Below are 16,612 nucleotides of genomic sequence, written 5' to 3' on the forward strand. Positions count from 1 at the left end.
AGTGAATTATAGATACATTAATACAATATTTAAATTAATACATTCTGTATGTACCAAACCTTTTTATATGCCTATCAGTGAGAGCGCAACTGTTAAATGAAATTGCTGTTAAATGACTCTAACATGAAAGTGAATATAAAACAAATCATATAGGTAGGACATTTTTGAGAATTCTTAACTATGATATCAAGGATTTTGGATTATCAAGGCTGCCAGCTGCTCATTGTCAAATGCAGATAAAGCATGAGAAATTGCTTTTCAAACTAGGGAAGTTCCACTTGAATGAAGGTACTACAACACTGGAAGTTAAAGCTTCATTTGCAGGATACATAAACCAATGTGTTTCACCAGCCCCACAACAACATTTCGTTAGCACTTCAGAAGAACTCCAATCCGAGTTCCCTGTGTATTATGGAAATTGCTGAAAATGCTTAAATTAATAATCATATTTCCATAGCATCTTCCATCTAAGAAGCTCAATGTTTTGTATAAACATCAATGAATTATTGTTCATCACACTACTGTGAGATAATTACCTATCATCTTCATTTTACAGATTTGGAAAAGAAGAAAGAGAGGATAAGTGGCCTGCTTAAGCTTACATAGGAAGTTTATATGAGCGCCAGGAACAGAACCCAGGAACTCGCAAACCTAGTTCTGTACTTTAAATATGATTAAATGATAAAAATATTGATTTAAGCATTTTCCATTGAGTATGTAATATACAATTGCCCTCTGCAATGACACAATAGTTAAGTTTTTTTATATACTAGAAAAGTAAACCACGTTTTTTTTAAAAAATAAGACTCACCCTTGGATGGCTAATATGTTTTAAGGAATTTAGAGGATAAATAGCTAATCTCAAAATCAGATTTTGCAGTCAATTTCAAATCTTGGAGCTGTTTTCCTACTTTTTTTAAAGTTACATAAATAAAGAGGAATACAACTCAAAAGCAGTACCTATACTATACACAGCATATGCTTAATCAGAAAGCATACTGTACTTCTGTGGTATCAGTTCCTAAAAAAAGCAACAAAAACTTTTTAAAGTGTGCACTAACTTTACAGAAACATGCACAGAAAATACGTAAAACTTAAACTTTGTTTGGTGTTGGTGATCTCAGTCAAAGTCTTAGTAGCCAGATGTGTACATTGCATACACAACCATAACTGGCTTACACTATGGTGGAGAGTGCTAGCAGAAAAGCCAACATCTGAACTGGCTTTGAGATAGGCCTATTCAGCTACCATTTGTTACTCCCTGACCTGGTCCCTCAAAATAACAGTTGAGGCTCATTGTTGGAGTGGGGGTACAGTAGGAAAACTTGACTACTCTTGCTTATCCTGTGTCTGTCCTGTGGTTAGAGGATTTAATTCCTTAGAACTATCGAGATAGAAACATTATGCTTGCAAATTTCAGTCAATTTAACTATTTTTTTCTAATTTGATTTTAGGTGATATTGGGACACAGAGACCCTCACATATCTTTCAGGTTAGCGCATGAACTTTTATCTTTAGGCCCTGGTGTGTACAAAAGAAAATTTACCATACCTGATAGGTTACCAGTGTTAGGGAAAACATTGTCATGGTTGCCAGTTACATAAATAACTGGAAATGTTTGGATGGATTTGAGACAAGTTAAAAGGTTATAAAAACACACTTGAGTTGTTTCGTTATTATTGAAAAGGCTCACACAGTTGTCCCCAAAATTATATAAAAATATAACTTCAATAGAGAATAAATCCTGTGCCATGGTATGCAATACTAAGAGAAATATTTAGTATGACATATCAATCTTCTAAAAAATAATGCTAAATGACCACATGCTAAGAATTACCTTACTTGATCTTTTCCAACTCTTCCTCATTAGCATGGTCTGTAAATGAAATAAAGCATTTTAATTACCTTTCACTCTGACAGACATAGAAAAAAGGAGGCTAACTGTCTTCTAAAGGGACAATCCACATTTAATCACAGCTACTGTAGTGACAGATATTTTCCAGTGACAACTACGCAGGACTGAAATCAAGGTAACTAGAACCCTCTCTCATACTCAAGCAAACTCTTCAGATGGATTTGGTTCTCCTAATATTTTTGGAGAAATTAAGGTAATGAATGCAAAGAATGTCTAAAATTAAAAAAACTAGGGAAGTGGATAAAGCAATGAAAAAAAATCAATTATTTTAAAAGCAATTGCAATTTTTGACTGATCACTTGAGTAATAAGCTTTGAATTTTAGGAACACATGCTCCAATACTTTAGAGTACTCTAGCTCCTTTGCACAGCAGATACAGCCACAGGTGGATACCTCCTGCATAATGGCATCCTTGTGTGGTGTGCAGCCACTATAGAATCTTTAATACTACCCTCCTATTAGCAAAGTGGTCAGGGAAAAGGTGTGTGACTGGGGCTCCCACGTGTCTGGCTAATCCCTGGCCACCAGTAGCAGATGGCAAAAGATACAGCAGCCTTTAGTTTGATCTTCATTGCTCCAGGCTAGTGCCTGTTGACCCTAGGATCAGGTGAACACAAAGGCTGCTTAAAGACGTTGTTCTCTGCCCATCTCCAGACTTGCACCAAGCACTCCTTGACTGCTCAAGAGACTTTGGTCAATTGAAATTTTTTCTGATTTTATTTTCTGCTGATAAGAAATTAGAGCATTCTCAAAATTTTGTTGCTATGCTATGAAGCACTGATCACTTTCTGCCTTTTTTATAGTTAAATTTTATACACAGCACTGAGAAGCAAGATGTTTTATAAGGTGTCAAGTGTCTAGCCAGGATGTTGTATACTAAAACTGCTAAAGAATTGAAGGTCTCCAAAAACCTTTTATTATTGGCACACTACACTTTCTGGCATTCATCTTACAAAATTATGATATTTGTTCTGACTCCTTTTTAAAAGGAGCGGCCCACATGAGATTACCTGAATAATTTGTCAAAATTTAGCATTCCCAGGAATCATTCACTGTCATTTCTGAGGGAGGAACGAGCATGGACACAAATTCTTAATCACTGAACAGAATAGATTCTACTGGTCAGGATGCAGGGGGACAATTTAGCTGAGTTCCAACTGCCACATCAAGCATTTTACTTGAGCAATTAAGTTGTGTACCTTATATTCATAAAAAGGTTAATGTTATTTTAGCAATGTAAGTTTTCATTTAGTGTGAACAAATAAAATGGCATTAAGTTCCACTGAAACTTTCTTTGTCCCTTGCAAAATAAGCAAATTGTGCACTATGCTTAATTTTAGTCACTTTCTTTTTCAGGTGGTCTGAAAAGATATTTAAAATATGAGATTTCACAGTCAGGAAATAAAAATACTGCATGGAGGAAAAAAATGTGGAGGGGGAGAAAGATGTATGTTAGTGATAATCTTAAAATAAATCATGAGACTTTTCCATACCCAAAATAAAACTTTAACTGGAAAATTGGAAAAAAATGGTTAACCCATTTGTATTTATTTAAGCTGCAAAGCATAGTTTAAACCTAAAGGGCCAAATTTTGTCCTCAATAAATAATGTTCAAATCTTAGCAAGTACTTTTCATCCACAGATGTCAAAGGGCTTTACAATGTTAGGTAAGCATCATTACCTTTATTTTTACAAATAGGAAAACTGGGGCATACAGAAATTAAGTAACTTGACTAAGGTCACACTCTGAGTCAACCGCAGAGCCAAGTCGAGAACTCAGATTTCCTGAGTCCTATTTACTGTACCACACTGCCACACACTGAATTCAGTGTGTTTTGGATAACAGCCTACGTGAGGAGACAATTGGCCCCCACGGCTAAATCAGATAGAAATCTAATACTATTTCATCTCTGAGAACTTTATTTTGTATTCTAGCTACAGAAACGCATGATTGTATGTTTGAGCTTATCAATATTAACACAGGCTGTTGCAGTATAAATTTAAAGTTGTAGCAATAACAATCTAATCAACTTTGCTTAGTAGTCAATGAAATAAATGCATAAAACACAAAAGCACAAAACAGAAGCACAAAACAGACTGATAGATGAACTGCAGGAAATGGTATCATTTGAAAACATTCCATGACCTGAATCCATTCCATTCTTTCATTCTCTTTTTCTGTGATATTATTAACCTTTAGGCAGATACATAAATACATAACAGAATTCAAGGGGACAAACAAATCAACTACATTTTAACAATGGGTATATTTTTTCTAAAATCAAACTAAGATTATGCATAATCATTTGGGATAAACCACTTCAGAAACAAATCAGTACCACAGGTTTTATTTGCATTCATCAGTAACATCCTTGTAACATTTGTATATTTGAGGATTTTTAGCTTTTATTTTATTTTTAATCTTCTAACATTAGCCAAGCAGTTTATAGTTCTAGAAAATATAATGGAACATGCAGTTACTTTGTAAATTCTCCAATGATGAAATCTGTGCATTGAACTTTGCTAGAGAAAGAGCTAGAAAAATTTCATGCATGCACAATAGCACAAATGACCATGATACAGGACACAAGTTTACAAGAGGCACACCAATATGCTTTTTAAATCAGTATGCATGCAGTTGTAAATTATATATATGCCATGCTTTACATTACACTTTACAAAACAACTATTTATCATAAACAAATGCAGTGAGTTAAAAAACCAAACAAGCTTTATTTAAACATGACAGATAATTTTAAAGCTAATTTTAGGCCTCATTTTTTCTAATTAGATTTTTATATGTAGCAATTAATAGTGTAAAATCATTCATACACTACTGCTTAATTTTTTGTAATTAGAAATACCATTTTTCTAGTGCTTCTCATATTTTATTTTTCTCAACTCTTCTTTTGCTTGCATTGATTATTCAAAACTGCCAGTCTACACAACAAATGATTCAAACTGCATTATTCATGTAAGCAAAGGACTGTGTTAGCATCACATAGCAAATACACAAGATTTTTTGATTTAGAATTGTTGGAACTAGTGCAACTAATACATAATTAGGATCCATTTCTGGAAAGCAACTCAAGAAAAATAGTTTTTATAGTTAAAATTGCCCTAAAATGATAGAACTACAATTTTTATTCATGATATTTTAATATTTTAATAATGCATTGTGAATGTGCTTATACCAATATTGTACTGAATCTCCTTTAAGCTAAGGTCTCTTCTTTCACTAGAAGAAATATTGGAAATGTAGAATATTTAGCATAACTTTACACAATTTATATCATCTCACTTTTCCCAGTACCTAATATGCTTTCACGGATTTTCTGTATTTTAGAAAGTGACATGTTTTTATGTGAGGAAACTGGATACATCAGCTGCAGATCTGAAGGAAGATCCTCTCACCAGTCAGTATTTTGAACATTGTATCCCGTCAGAGCTTCTCTCAAGCAGATAAACCAGAGAGAGTGCTCGATAGCATTGGAGAGCTGAGCGAGTGTGTGCAAGACTGGGTGTGGCTCACCTCTCTTTTGGATATTTCTAAGTGACAAAGGCTGGGCACCTTTGTAGTCAAATGCCTACTATTCTTGAATCAATACTGTTTGATGTTTTCAGTGTTCCACATTTGGTATCACACATCTGTTAGCACAGATAAGAATATACAACATGACTAAACATATTTTCATCATCTGAGGGACTAACTCCAAACCTCCAAAACAGTCTTTCCCTACAACACAGAACCAAAACACCTCAACATTTCACAAATGGGAGAAAAGGATGTGGCTCCCTCCAATATTGAGTCACATTACTCTTGATAGACCATCAAAAGTTAACACTTGAAGCCTTACCTTCTTTCGAAACACTATAGTTAAATATTTAACTGCCATGATACTCCAAATCCTTTTGGTTTGGGGACCAAAAGATCATATCAGACTTTGTAATCTGCATCACAAATGCATCAAACAATATTATAGTTCACAGGTTCATAACTACTGGTAATGTTTGTTCAGGAAGGGCTGAAGAGAGGAACAGAATCCTTGCAGGAAGCATGAGTACCAGGACTAATCTCCACAGCTGAATGATGGTGTAAAAGTTGCAGAGCTCTTAGTGCACTATCCTCAGGTCAGTAGCATAGGGATACCCTACCCTTTGAACCTAAGGATGTTTCTGAACTTATGACATCCTAAAAAACAGTACACCTCTACCCTGATATAACGCTGTCCTCGGGAGCCAAAAAATCTTACTACATTATAGGTGAAACCATGTTATATCAAACTTGCTTTGATCCACCGGAGCATGCAGTCCTGCCCCACCGGAGCGCTGCTTTACTGTGTTATATCCGAATTCGTGTTATATAGGGTTGCGCTATATCAGGGTAGAGGTGTACTTCTATCTCCAGTATTTATAACTATTAAACCATGTTTGGCGATGCTCCAAAAATTTCAGTCCTATTCCAAAGTACACCTTAATTAAGAAGTATACTGTACCAATACAGATGGCAGAGTAAAAAGGAAAATTATTTACTCAAACACTACAGACCATCCACTCTCATTACTTACTCTTGGAGTGTTATTTGAATAATTATTTTATAAGGACCACATTTTGCCTATGAAGTTGCATAGGAATAGCTAAGGGAAAGGTTTTGCCTTATATCTCTAATATAATTAACTGTCTCTTGAATCTCATGTACGTTAAATTCCCTGAAAACTACTCTCACTATTACAAGACCTTTTAAAAGAATGCCCTAGCATGATGGTTTAATTGGAATGAAATACGATTTTTTTAAAATCTCTATGTATAAATAAAATAAATGAGTAAATAATGTGGAAGCAGAACACAAGATATATTGCATCTTGAATCTTTAAATAATTGACTCATTCTTATGAACCAACTCAGTGTTAAGTTGGTAGGTCTTCTTTCCTTCACAATGACACAAACTCTTTTAATGTAACTTTGCTAGAACCTTACTCCAATATGCATAGCCTGGCATGCTATTTTTTAATAAGAAATTCCATCCTCAAATTACAAAGTAGAATAATGAAGGTCTCAGACCCTCTTCAAAATGGGACGTCTCAGGCGATCACAGTTTGAATGGAAGAATAAAATTGTTCCTTTTGCTAAAATGATATATAGAAAGTAAATGGAGTTGAAGATCTAACATAACAGCATGTCTTCCTGTTGCTACCATCATAATCCATGGAATCTGGAAGAGGCTGCAAGCCAGCCAACCTGTGCACTCCTGTCCTTTCTCACATTCAATTTCTATCCCATATGGTAAAGATCCTGTTGAGGGGCAGGAATGAAGAAGACATGCTGTTGTTATGAGGTAATTATCAGTATATTTAGATTTCACTGTGTAATGGATTGTCATTCTTCCTGAATAGTGACTAGCACAATATATGTCTGTGTTTAAGTATGTGTGTTAAAAAAAAATCTGTAGAATGTTACTTTCTACATCAGAAGTTTTCCTTACAAAAAAGTAATATTCTTCTGACTGTTAAACCAATGTTAAAGTAGAATAATTCCAATTTCACAAGTTAGGTCACTTTGAGCAACAGGTTTGTTGCCAAATAGCTCAGTAATGCCTGCTTTAATGACCAAATTTAATCTCGGATATGTTTTACAATTTATTATCAGAAATACTTGTCAATGATGCAAATGTGTAGGATATTGTGCTGAGCAAAATGGATGAAGCTGTTGTTTAAAAGAGACATTGCACTTCCATTTTTTGAATATACGCATAATAGGTTTGTCTTTTTTTCAAGCAACTCTTACAGAATGTCATGAGGGAACTTACTGGTGGGAGAATTGTTTTCAGAACTCTAACTCTACAGCATTCCAAGTACCAGTCATACACATTCATGTACTGGTGGTTTAATTATAGCTGGAGGAAAAATGAAAAACAATGTTTCAGTCCTCCCCAGCCTTCCCTAAGTACATAGTAGTTGTATGACACTCCAACAAGACTATGTACTACAGTCCTGTTTTATACAGGGTAAAGTACAGTCTGCGAAAGACCATGGAGACAAACTTTTTTTCTGTTCTACCTACTGTTAAACCACTTAGCTTGGTTTACTTGACCTTTGATGCTTGGTTCAGGTAGTAAGACTTATGTTTGATCATTGGTTGTGGTGGGCGGATTTTACATTCCCTATTGAACACCCAGAAGATTAAAAGGATTTTTTTCAATTTTGGTGTTTAGGAGTGAGTACTAAATATTTCTTGAAATCTATTTCACATAAAATCTATTTATAATTCAGAGCAATAAAAGACAAATATGTCAACCCAAATTCCATGAACCATTGGGCATGTTCTTACATGGTCCCACTGAGAGGGGGAATGGAAAAGGCAGTGGGGAGGATTTCCCATCATACAGTGGGTCTTAAAACTCATCTCACTATATAACTTGTCAAGAGGCTGATGCTGCTTTCCAGAAGGGATTCTCTCTACTTCCTTTGTGAAATTCTAGGGGTAGACTCAGGTTTCCCATTAATTTGAATAGAGGAGTTCTTCATGAGATTACAACAATTTTCTGCCCGTGTGGGACCAAAAACGTGTGTTGGAGGAAAGAGAATCCATGTTGATTTACAGGCACTGTTCAAACTGTAGTTAATTTCTAAATTTCTAATTTAGTTCAATTTCTAATGTAAATTGGCCAGAGCGGTTGCAACTCAAAAGTCAACAGGAGAAAGGATCCAAGCTAAATGCTGAATTTACATTAACAGGGCATTTGGAAAAACAAAAGGATAACATTTTCAAAATCACCTAAGTGTCTTAGACTCAAAACTCAATAAGACATACACTTTCAGAAATTTTACACAAAAGATCAAATGTAATGACATAGGTAATAATAAATAGGTCCACTAAAATATGAAATTGGCAAATCCTGTAGGAAAGCTCAAGTTTTCTGCATCTAATGGCCCAAATGCCCACATAATGTCAACATTTTCCAGTGTTTTAAAGTGCCCATTTTGATGTTACTGCTGTATCCTATGATTCTATGAAATGTCATCCTTTGAATGAAAAGCGATAGCTTTGCAGTCAGCATAAATAAATAATAGCAAATATGCTCAGGAATAAAATTTGACACAATATAAATATTAATTCTTCATTACTTAACTTTCTCATATTTTTAAAAGCTACAGTTGCATCCATGTTCTGTATTGTAAACTAAATAAAATTGTCTCTCTTTATAGATTTTACCTGAAAATGAGAGAGAACTAGTTTATGAAGCTGTGAATCAGATTTAATATGTTGCAGATTTCACAGATTCTTTCTTGAAGCAAATAGTTACCTGGTAAAAGCTTGACTTAATGAAAATCCATCCTGACCAAAAAAATGTTTAAGTTATTTAATGCATTTATTTTTGTTCTTCTCCCAATCTCTGAAACCTTGTTCTTGACCATCATCTTTATGCCATGCCCTTGTCTTTTTTATGGCATGATGGAGAAGTAAATTACAGTAAGTGCAGAAAAGAAATGGTCATTTCATTTATGGCACTTTACTAAGACATCAAAAAATATCCAGTGTTTCCACAACTAAATGCCAAGAAGCAGAAATTCTAATTATTACAAGTTTCCCTCTTCATTCCAACACTGGAATATGGTTGAAATGTTGACACTGCAGCACTAGGTCCAAAATTCTTTAACAAGAAAATGGTTCATCAGTGCACTTCCATATTAATTACTAATATTCACCTGGAATTTTGTTTGAGACTGTTGTACATTTATTTTCCACCCGTATCCCTCACTATTTTCACAAGAGGATCTGATCTGAAGTAAGACACTTTCGCTCAAATGCATCATAAACAGTGATCAATAGTGTTTACTTATAACAAATTTGTTTCAAGATTGTAGTCTCCTCTTCTTATGCTACCAATCATCTGACCATGGAAGGATCACATTATCTGTGTTCTGTAAGTGAAAACATGTTAACACTTACTTTTTGAAACTTTTAAACTTACCACTTCCCTCTGTTCTTCTTTGGGAGCCAGTAGAACTGATAATAATATAGTTCCCAGATCATGGTCAGGGTAGTGAGGATCCTTCAGAGTCAAGTTGATATCTGTTGGTCTAGCAGACCAAAAGACAAACATTTATTCTGCATTTTGAGCACCAGTTTAATGACGTTTCTGAAACACCAGGCTCAACAGAATCCACATTTTATATGAAACAACTTAGAAAATCATTTTAAAAATCAATTACTTTAATGAATTTTAGTTTATATCTATTCTTAAGGACAAACCTCTAAATACAATTGTGTAAGAGCCAACCAACATGTCTCAAACCTGGATCTATAGAGCTGTCAGGCAGTGAACATCTCCATGCTGCAACCCAGAAGCAGCTATAACCAGCTCATGCCCCACTACCCATGACTTGCTGTGGACACAGACCATGGGAAGTCCTGCCTCAAGAGGTCTGCAAGGCAGCAACCTCACAGCTACTGATTAGCTCCCTGCTGTATATAAACTGAAGGGGTGTTCCAGGAAGCGTCTGGCAACAGCACGCATCTCCTGTAGCTGCCACAATCATTCCATTCATGCTCTTGAAGTCCTGGCTTCAACCTCAGCTTAATTTGAACCTTTCCTCCTGACCCAGCCACTGAAACCTGACTCAGACTCTGATCCTTGTTATCAACCCCAGCCTGGAACTTGACTATGAATTCCTCTGCTACTCTCAGCCTCAGGTTTGACCTTGGTCCCAACTGCCCTTGTCAGGATCCTGACAGTTTCACATTTCATGCTTTCTAAGCAGCTGGTACATACTGAAGTAATTCAATCTAAACTATAAAATTTATTTCAATTAAAACAGAAGAAAGCTAAATTTTAGAACAACAATAAAAATCATGGGAACAAAAATAAAATGGCTGCATCCTAAGCCATCTGTAGGTACTACAGCAAGTGTTATGTACAATGACTCAACACAGTATTATTATTAACATTAATGTTACAGCAATGCTCTAAGGCTACGTGTCCTTTGACTGTTAGCTGAAGTGGCAGAGGCTTGTTATTTTTAAGCATCTTGAAAATTCTATTTGCAATGCCACAGGTATGAGATTAGTTGACACCTCAAGGATTGTGCATGTATGACTCCATGGACTTTCACACCAGCATTGTACCTGTTTAATTCTAGTGACGTGAGATCCAAAAAAGCTGATCCAATAAAGTCATCCTGAAGTCCAAAATCATAATCAAAGACCTAAGACATACAAGAGAAGAAAGTATTTCCAGTATTAGAAAACCTTTTTTGAAACTTCCTTAATTAATAAATGTTTCTTAAGTGTCCATTTCTCAGGATGGATTTTCATCCTGTTAAAGCAGGATTACCAAGGGTTCATGCCTATCTGAGGCAAGTAAATTAAAATTTAAAGCTGGTCATTTAAAGTTCAGTGTGCCTACTTATGGAAATGTCCAAGGAACTATTAGATCTGGACTGCATAAAATGAATAATATCAAACTTCTATTGACAGAACAAGTCATTTTATAACAAATCCATTGAGACTGAAGAGGAAAAACAGATATAAGAGATTTAAAAAAAAAATCATGGATTCAGCATCCAGGTTATGAATTATACCTAAATTGTTGCATTGAGTAATTTTACAAAGCACAGGCTGGAGGGCTGAGATATAGTTGTCAGAAGTAAATGGACTGTGGTGGAAGTATTAGTACTGATAATAGACTGCTAGCAATATAATTTTGCAAGGTGCTTTATAGAATTTTCTTTAAAAAGGAATTACAATCTAAATTAAACAATTAGGAGATTTACGTAAGGGGATTTTTATCACTGAAAAAATTAATAAATCAGTATGTGGTAGCTGTTAGCTGACTTGTCTACCATGAGAGGGTGGAAGATCTCATGAAGCATCTAAACCAGAGGTGGCCAAACTGTGGCTCATGAGCCATATGTGGCTCTTTTACAATTAAAGTGCATCTTGCAGACCCCCCTCCCCATTCTCCACCTACCAGACTCTGTGTGTGTGTGGGGGGGTGATGTTATCTGATTAAAGTATGACCATGCAAACCATTGTTGCTACCGCGGTCATATAATTCCAACAAATCTTATACAAAGTGTAACACATGGCCAGAAATGGTTAAGCAGTGCAGGCTAAATGACCCAAAGCCAACCATTAGAGAAATGTTATAAGAGTACGTAAACGGTAATTAGGGCCATTCCATGGTAGATAGACTAGAATTTTGAAATGCAAACCTATATTGTTAGAAATTAGAGGTGATACTAATTGTACGTGTGTACTCATATCTTGTCAAATGTTAGCCATGTAAACAGACAGTTCCTGTCTGTCACTATGGCTGTTGATTCAAATATCAAAAGGGAATATTAACAGCTAGATGATTCTTCGGTGAAATAATGTCATTGTCTATATGTCTCTTTAAAGTTTGTCATAGACTGCCTAATGGATAAACTGCCTTGTGTTAATTTGGGTAACTAATTACCAATGATGCTTAGGAAATAGGTCTTCAACAAAGTATCCATGATTGCCTATTGTTTGCCTAAGGACTCCGAACTGCATAAAGATGCCTTGGGTCCCAATCCTTTTTATCTCAGATCTACTTAATGCTTCAGGAGAAGCTTAAGCCCAAGATTGAGATCTCCAGTCCTAAATTGGAACATCCTGAATATAAACATTGAACTATAACCTATGAACCAATTCTGAAAGAACTCTTTGCAACTACAAAGCTCACCATCTCTGCTATGAATCTGAATCTCAGGAATTATACTCATGTCTGTATGTACACTGATCTTTTAACTAATACTCTCTCTCTTCTTTTTTAATAAATTTTAGTTTAGTTAATAAGAATTGGTGGTAAGCGTATATTTGGGTAAGATCTGGAATATTCATTAACCTGGAAGTTAATGTGTCCGATCCTTTGGGATTGGTAGAACTTTTTTATATGATGAATAAGATTTTCAGTGATCCTCATCATATATGACTTGGGTGTCTCGGTTGAGGCCCAAGGCTGGGTTGTTTTAAGGGAACTGTGTTGTTGGCTTCTGGGTAACCAGTGAGGTATTATAGAAGCTGTTATGTACTGGCTTGGTAAATCTAAGTATTGGAATATCCACCAGCTTTCGGGATTACCTGCCCCATTCTTTGCAGTTCACCCTAATTGAGTGACCTTAGCTGATCTCCCCCCGGTCCCAGGGGAGATCAGGTCACAGGCAGAGATCAGGACTTCTGCCTTGCAGCGAGGTGGTGAGGTAGGGGGGCTTCTGCCCAGTGGGAAGGGGGACCTTGGGGCTTCAGCCTTGCAAGGCACACCTGCTGGGACTCAGAGCTTCAGCAGAGCAAGGCTGAAGCCCCGAGCCCTGTCAGGCGCCTCCCGCGTGGATGAAGCCCTGAGCCCCAGCAGGCGTGCCCCATCTCTCGAACTTCTGAAGGTTGTCGTATGTGACTCGGAGAATGAGTAAGTTTGGCCACTCCTGACCTAAACAAACCTCTTATAGAAACCTGGAGAGAAGTCTGTGGCCATTGTACACATTAGTGCCAATGGTGCAGGGATAATTATCCCCTCTCACGTTAAAAGCCAGGGAAACAGACCTTGTTGAGGAAATGAATAAAAAAAAGGAAAGAAAACACAAAGAAAACACAACTGTTACAAGTTACAAAAACAAAAATCTAGAAAAGTAAGGGCCCAGTGATGCCACCGTTACTCACGTTAACTCCAATAGAACTGCTACTGAAGATGGCATAAATCAGGCTTTGAAATATCACAACACTAACATTATATCAGATAATATAGAACAGTGTAAAGGACATGCAACAAACTGCATGATCTCTGTCTGATTCACTAACTAATCATTGCCCGAATAGTAAAAGAGAAAGTTATTTTTAATCAGATACATTCAAATTAAATCTCACAGTTAAGTAAATATGAAAAAGCTATCAATCAGCACTTGGCAGGATCAGGCTCAAATTACCCTTCAGCAAAGAACAATTTTTCAATATGCCAGAAATGTGTTTCATGTAAAAATTATCCTATGTATAATGGTGTTCCTATAAATACAAATTAAAAACATTATAAAAACTCAATTTTTTTCCTTTTCTTTACTAATAACAATAGACTATTAAAAACTGAAGAGTTTTGGAAGCCTAATTTACATTTTTTATTTCTTAATTTTGCATTTCACTTGGATACAAAAGACAGACATCTTCTTTTTAATCAGTTTCACTTTCTGGCTTTCACAGACTAGCACACCATTGTCTGAAATGACCACATGAAAAAGATGTATTTAAATTTTTTTAATTGATTTCCCCGATTTTATAAAAATATAATGAAAGTCATTACCACTGTTTTGTTAAAAAAACAAACAAACAAAAAAAAAACCTTTAGAGGATAAAAATTTGCTGATCGTGTCCCTTTATGAAATGTAGCATTCTATGCTAATTTTTTCAGAGATAAAGAACAATATCTAGAATTGTTTAGTAAAACTTCTAGAGAAGTAAAATAAATGAATGGTTCACCTTTATATACAGTGGTTCCCGAGGGTGATCAATAAGAATGCAAGTTTTTTCCTCCCACACAGGATTGAGATTCTTGTGTATAGTTTTACTTCTGAACACTTCTTTTCCTCCAATTTTAAACTTGACGTATGGATCGCTGGTCCCTGTTAGAGAGAGGAACACATTGATGCAATTTAATTACATAACTTCTGTGTACATTGGGAATTTAAATCACCCTAAAATGAATTAAATATAATTTCACTGACTATATGAACTTTGGAGAGAAGAAAATAGAATTGATAGAGGGGAAAATAACTTTGCTTTGTTATTTTAGGATTTTATTTTATACACTTGTAAGCTATGTTATTAGGACAATGAGAAAATATGAAGGGTGAAATCCTCGTCCTATTGAAGTCACTAGCAGAACTCCAGTTGATTTTATTGTGTCCAGGATTTTACCTTAAATTGGGGAAGCTTTTCTTCCACTACCATGAATAAACAAATTCCCCACCCCAGTCTCAACACCACACACTCACATCCACACAGGTTTACTGTTTAAATTCAACCGCTTCCTGCAGTCATCCCCACTGCCCATCTAAGAGAGGTTCCAACCCTTGTTAACTGTAATTAAATCATTCTGGCACCAGCTCTTGTGCAGTTTCTTCCAAAGTTGTACTCTATACACTGTCAAAGAGGGACTTCAATGCCTACACTAAGAAAGCATTAGGAATGGCAATTTTCAAAGGCTTTCATATCATAAATACAGTTTAGGGTATGACCTACATTTCTGTTTAGTTGCAATTGTGCTGTTCTAAATTCCTGCTTTGATGGCGCCCTAACAGAATCAAACTGGTCAAGTGCAGAAAGACCACAGCTCTTTCCCTGCACTTTTTAAATATCAAATTTAATTTTACAATTTTGTAAAAATCTTGGAAACATTAAAATTGGGTAAACACTCCCAAGACACCAATCAATTTTTAACCTACTTTTGTAAAATTGAATTTAAATTTCATAAAAGGTGCTGAATTGATTGCAAGTTTGCTGATTCTCTACCAGTTAACTGTCTGCAACGACACTTCTGTTTAGCTCCATTTCATCCAAGACGATTTTAAAATAAACGCAATACCTTTAGTGTCACCACAATTACAAGAGGTGCAAGAAGAGACCGCTAACACAGAATGTAGAACTTTTCAAAATTTTCTTATTTATATTTTTGTAGACTGTAAAAAGTTTATGATCATATCCACAAAAATTTAATAAATGAATTTTGTGAAAGTACTTTATACCTCTAAACAAAAATAAAACTTTTTACAGGTTTCAGAGTAACAGCCGTGTCAGTCTGTATTTGCAAAAAGAAAAGGAGTACTTGTGGCACCTTAGAGACTAACCAATTTATTTGAGCATAAGCTTTCGTGAGCTACAGCTTATGCTCAAATAAATTGGTTAGTCTCTAAGGTGCCACAAGTACTCCTTTTCTTTTTGCGAAAACTTTTTACAGTGCTCTTTGCAATATTTTATTGAGCCACTAGATGGCACTGTTATTTACCTAAAAACTATACACTCCATTCTAAACCATAGCTGTAGATACATTTCAAGCAGGTTTCTAGCTCATTTATTGTAATAGGATCTTAGTTTCATTGGCAACACAATATATTGTCCAATTGTAAGAAATAGTGAGTCAACCAATTCTTTCACTCTTCTGTTGATGATGAAGCTCTTCAGGGTAAAGGTCATGGCTTTTTACATTTGTTCTATAAAGCATCGAGAAAATTTTGGGTGTAGTAACAAAATAAACAATAGTGATAATAGCTAAAAGGGTCTGGCCTCATGCCCAAACACAAAGTTTCTCCTCCCCTTCACTGTTAAGTGTACCAGCTGTCTGCCTACCTGTTGCCTTTCATGCCGCATTTCAGGATACATCTACACTAGTGACTGTACATGTGTCAATGCATCCATTTAAACTCCAGACACTCGTGTCTGAAGGTGAGTAAGCTAGCACTCCTCAGGGACATGGGTAAGTACATGTCTTTGGTTGTAGCACAGCCTTGTACCTATGCCAGTTTGTAGTGTGGACAGGAAAAAGAGGCGTGTTCCAGATCATGCCTTTCAATAGTCCTCCACCCCCAAGTCCTACAGTGCACTGTACCCTTTTTTGCCTGACCCTTACCCAGTCTATAAGGGTCCCTGTCCCACTCCCCGCCCCTTCCGTTTTCATTGGCAGTAGTGAGT

The 16,612-nt window shown here is 35.8% G+C and overlaps 1 protein-coding gene across 1 annotated transcript in view; it reads right to left on the minus strand.

Moving 5' to 3' along the window:
* Positions 1–16,612, minus strand: part of MCTP1 (multiple C2 and transmembrane domain containing 1) — a 440,685-nt gene that overhangs the window by 208,523 nt on the left and 215,550 nt on the right. Inside the window, exons 3-6 of the mRNA XM_077816331.1 lie at positions 14,405–14,547; positions 11,042–11,121; positions 9,888–9,996; positions 1,838–1,876 (exon numbers count right to left, since the gene is read on the minus strand). Of these exons, the coding sequence (XP_077672457.1) occupies positions 1,838–1,876; positions 9,888–9,996; positions 11,042–11,121; positions 14,405–14,547 (371 nt within the window). The remainder of the gene's footprint in view (positions 1–1,837; positions 1,877–9,887; positions 9,997–11,041; positions 11,122–14,404; positions 14,548–16,612) is intronic.

The sequence above is a fragment of the Eretmochelys imbricata genome, chromosome 5 (assembly GCF_965152235.1).
Source record: "Eretmochelys imbricata isolate rEreImb1 chromosome 5, rEreImb1.hap1, whole genome shotgun sequence".
Lineage (NCBI taxonomy): Eukaryota > Metazoa > Chordata > Testudines > Cheloniidae > Eretmochelys > Eretmochelys imbricata.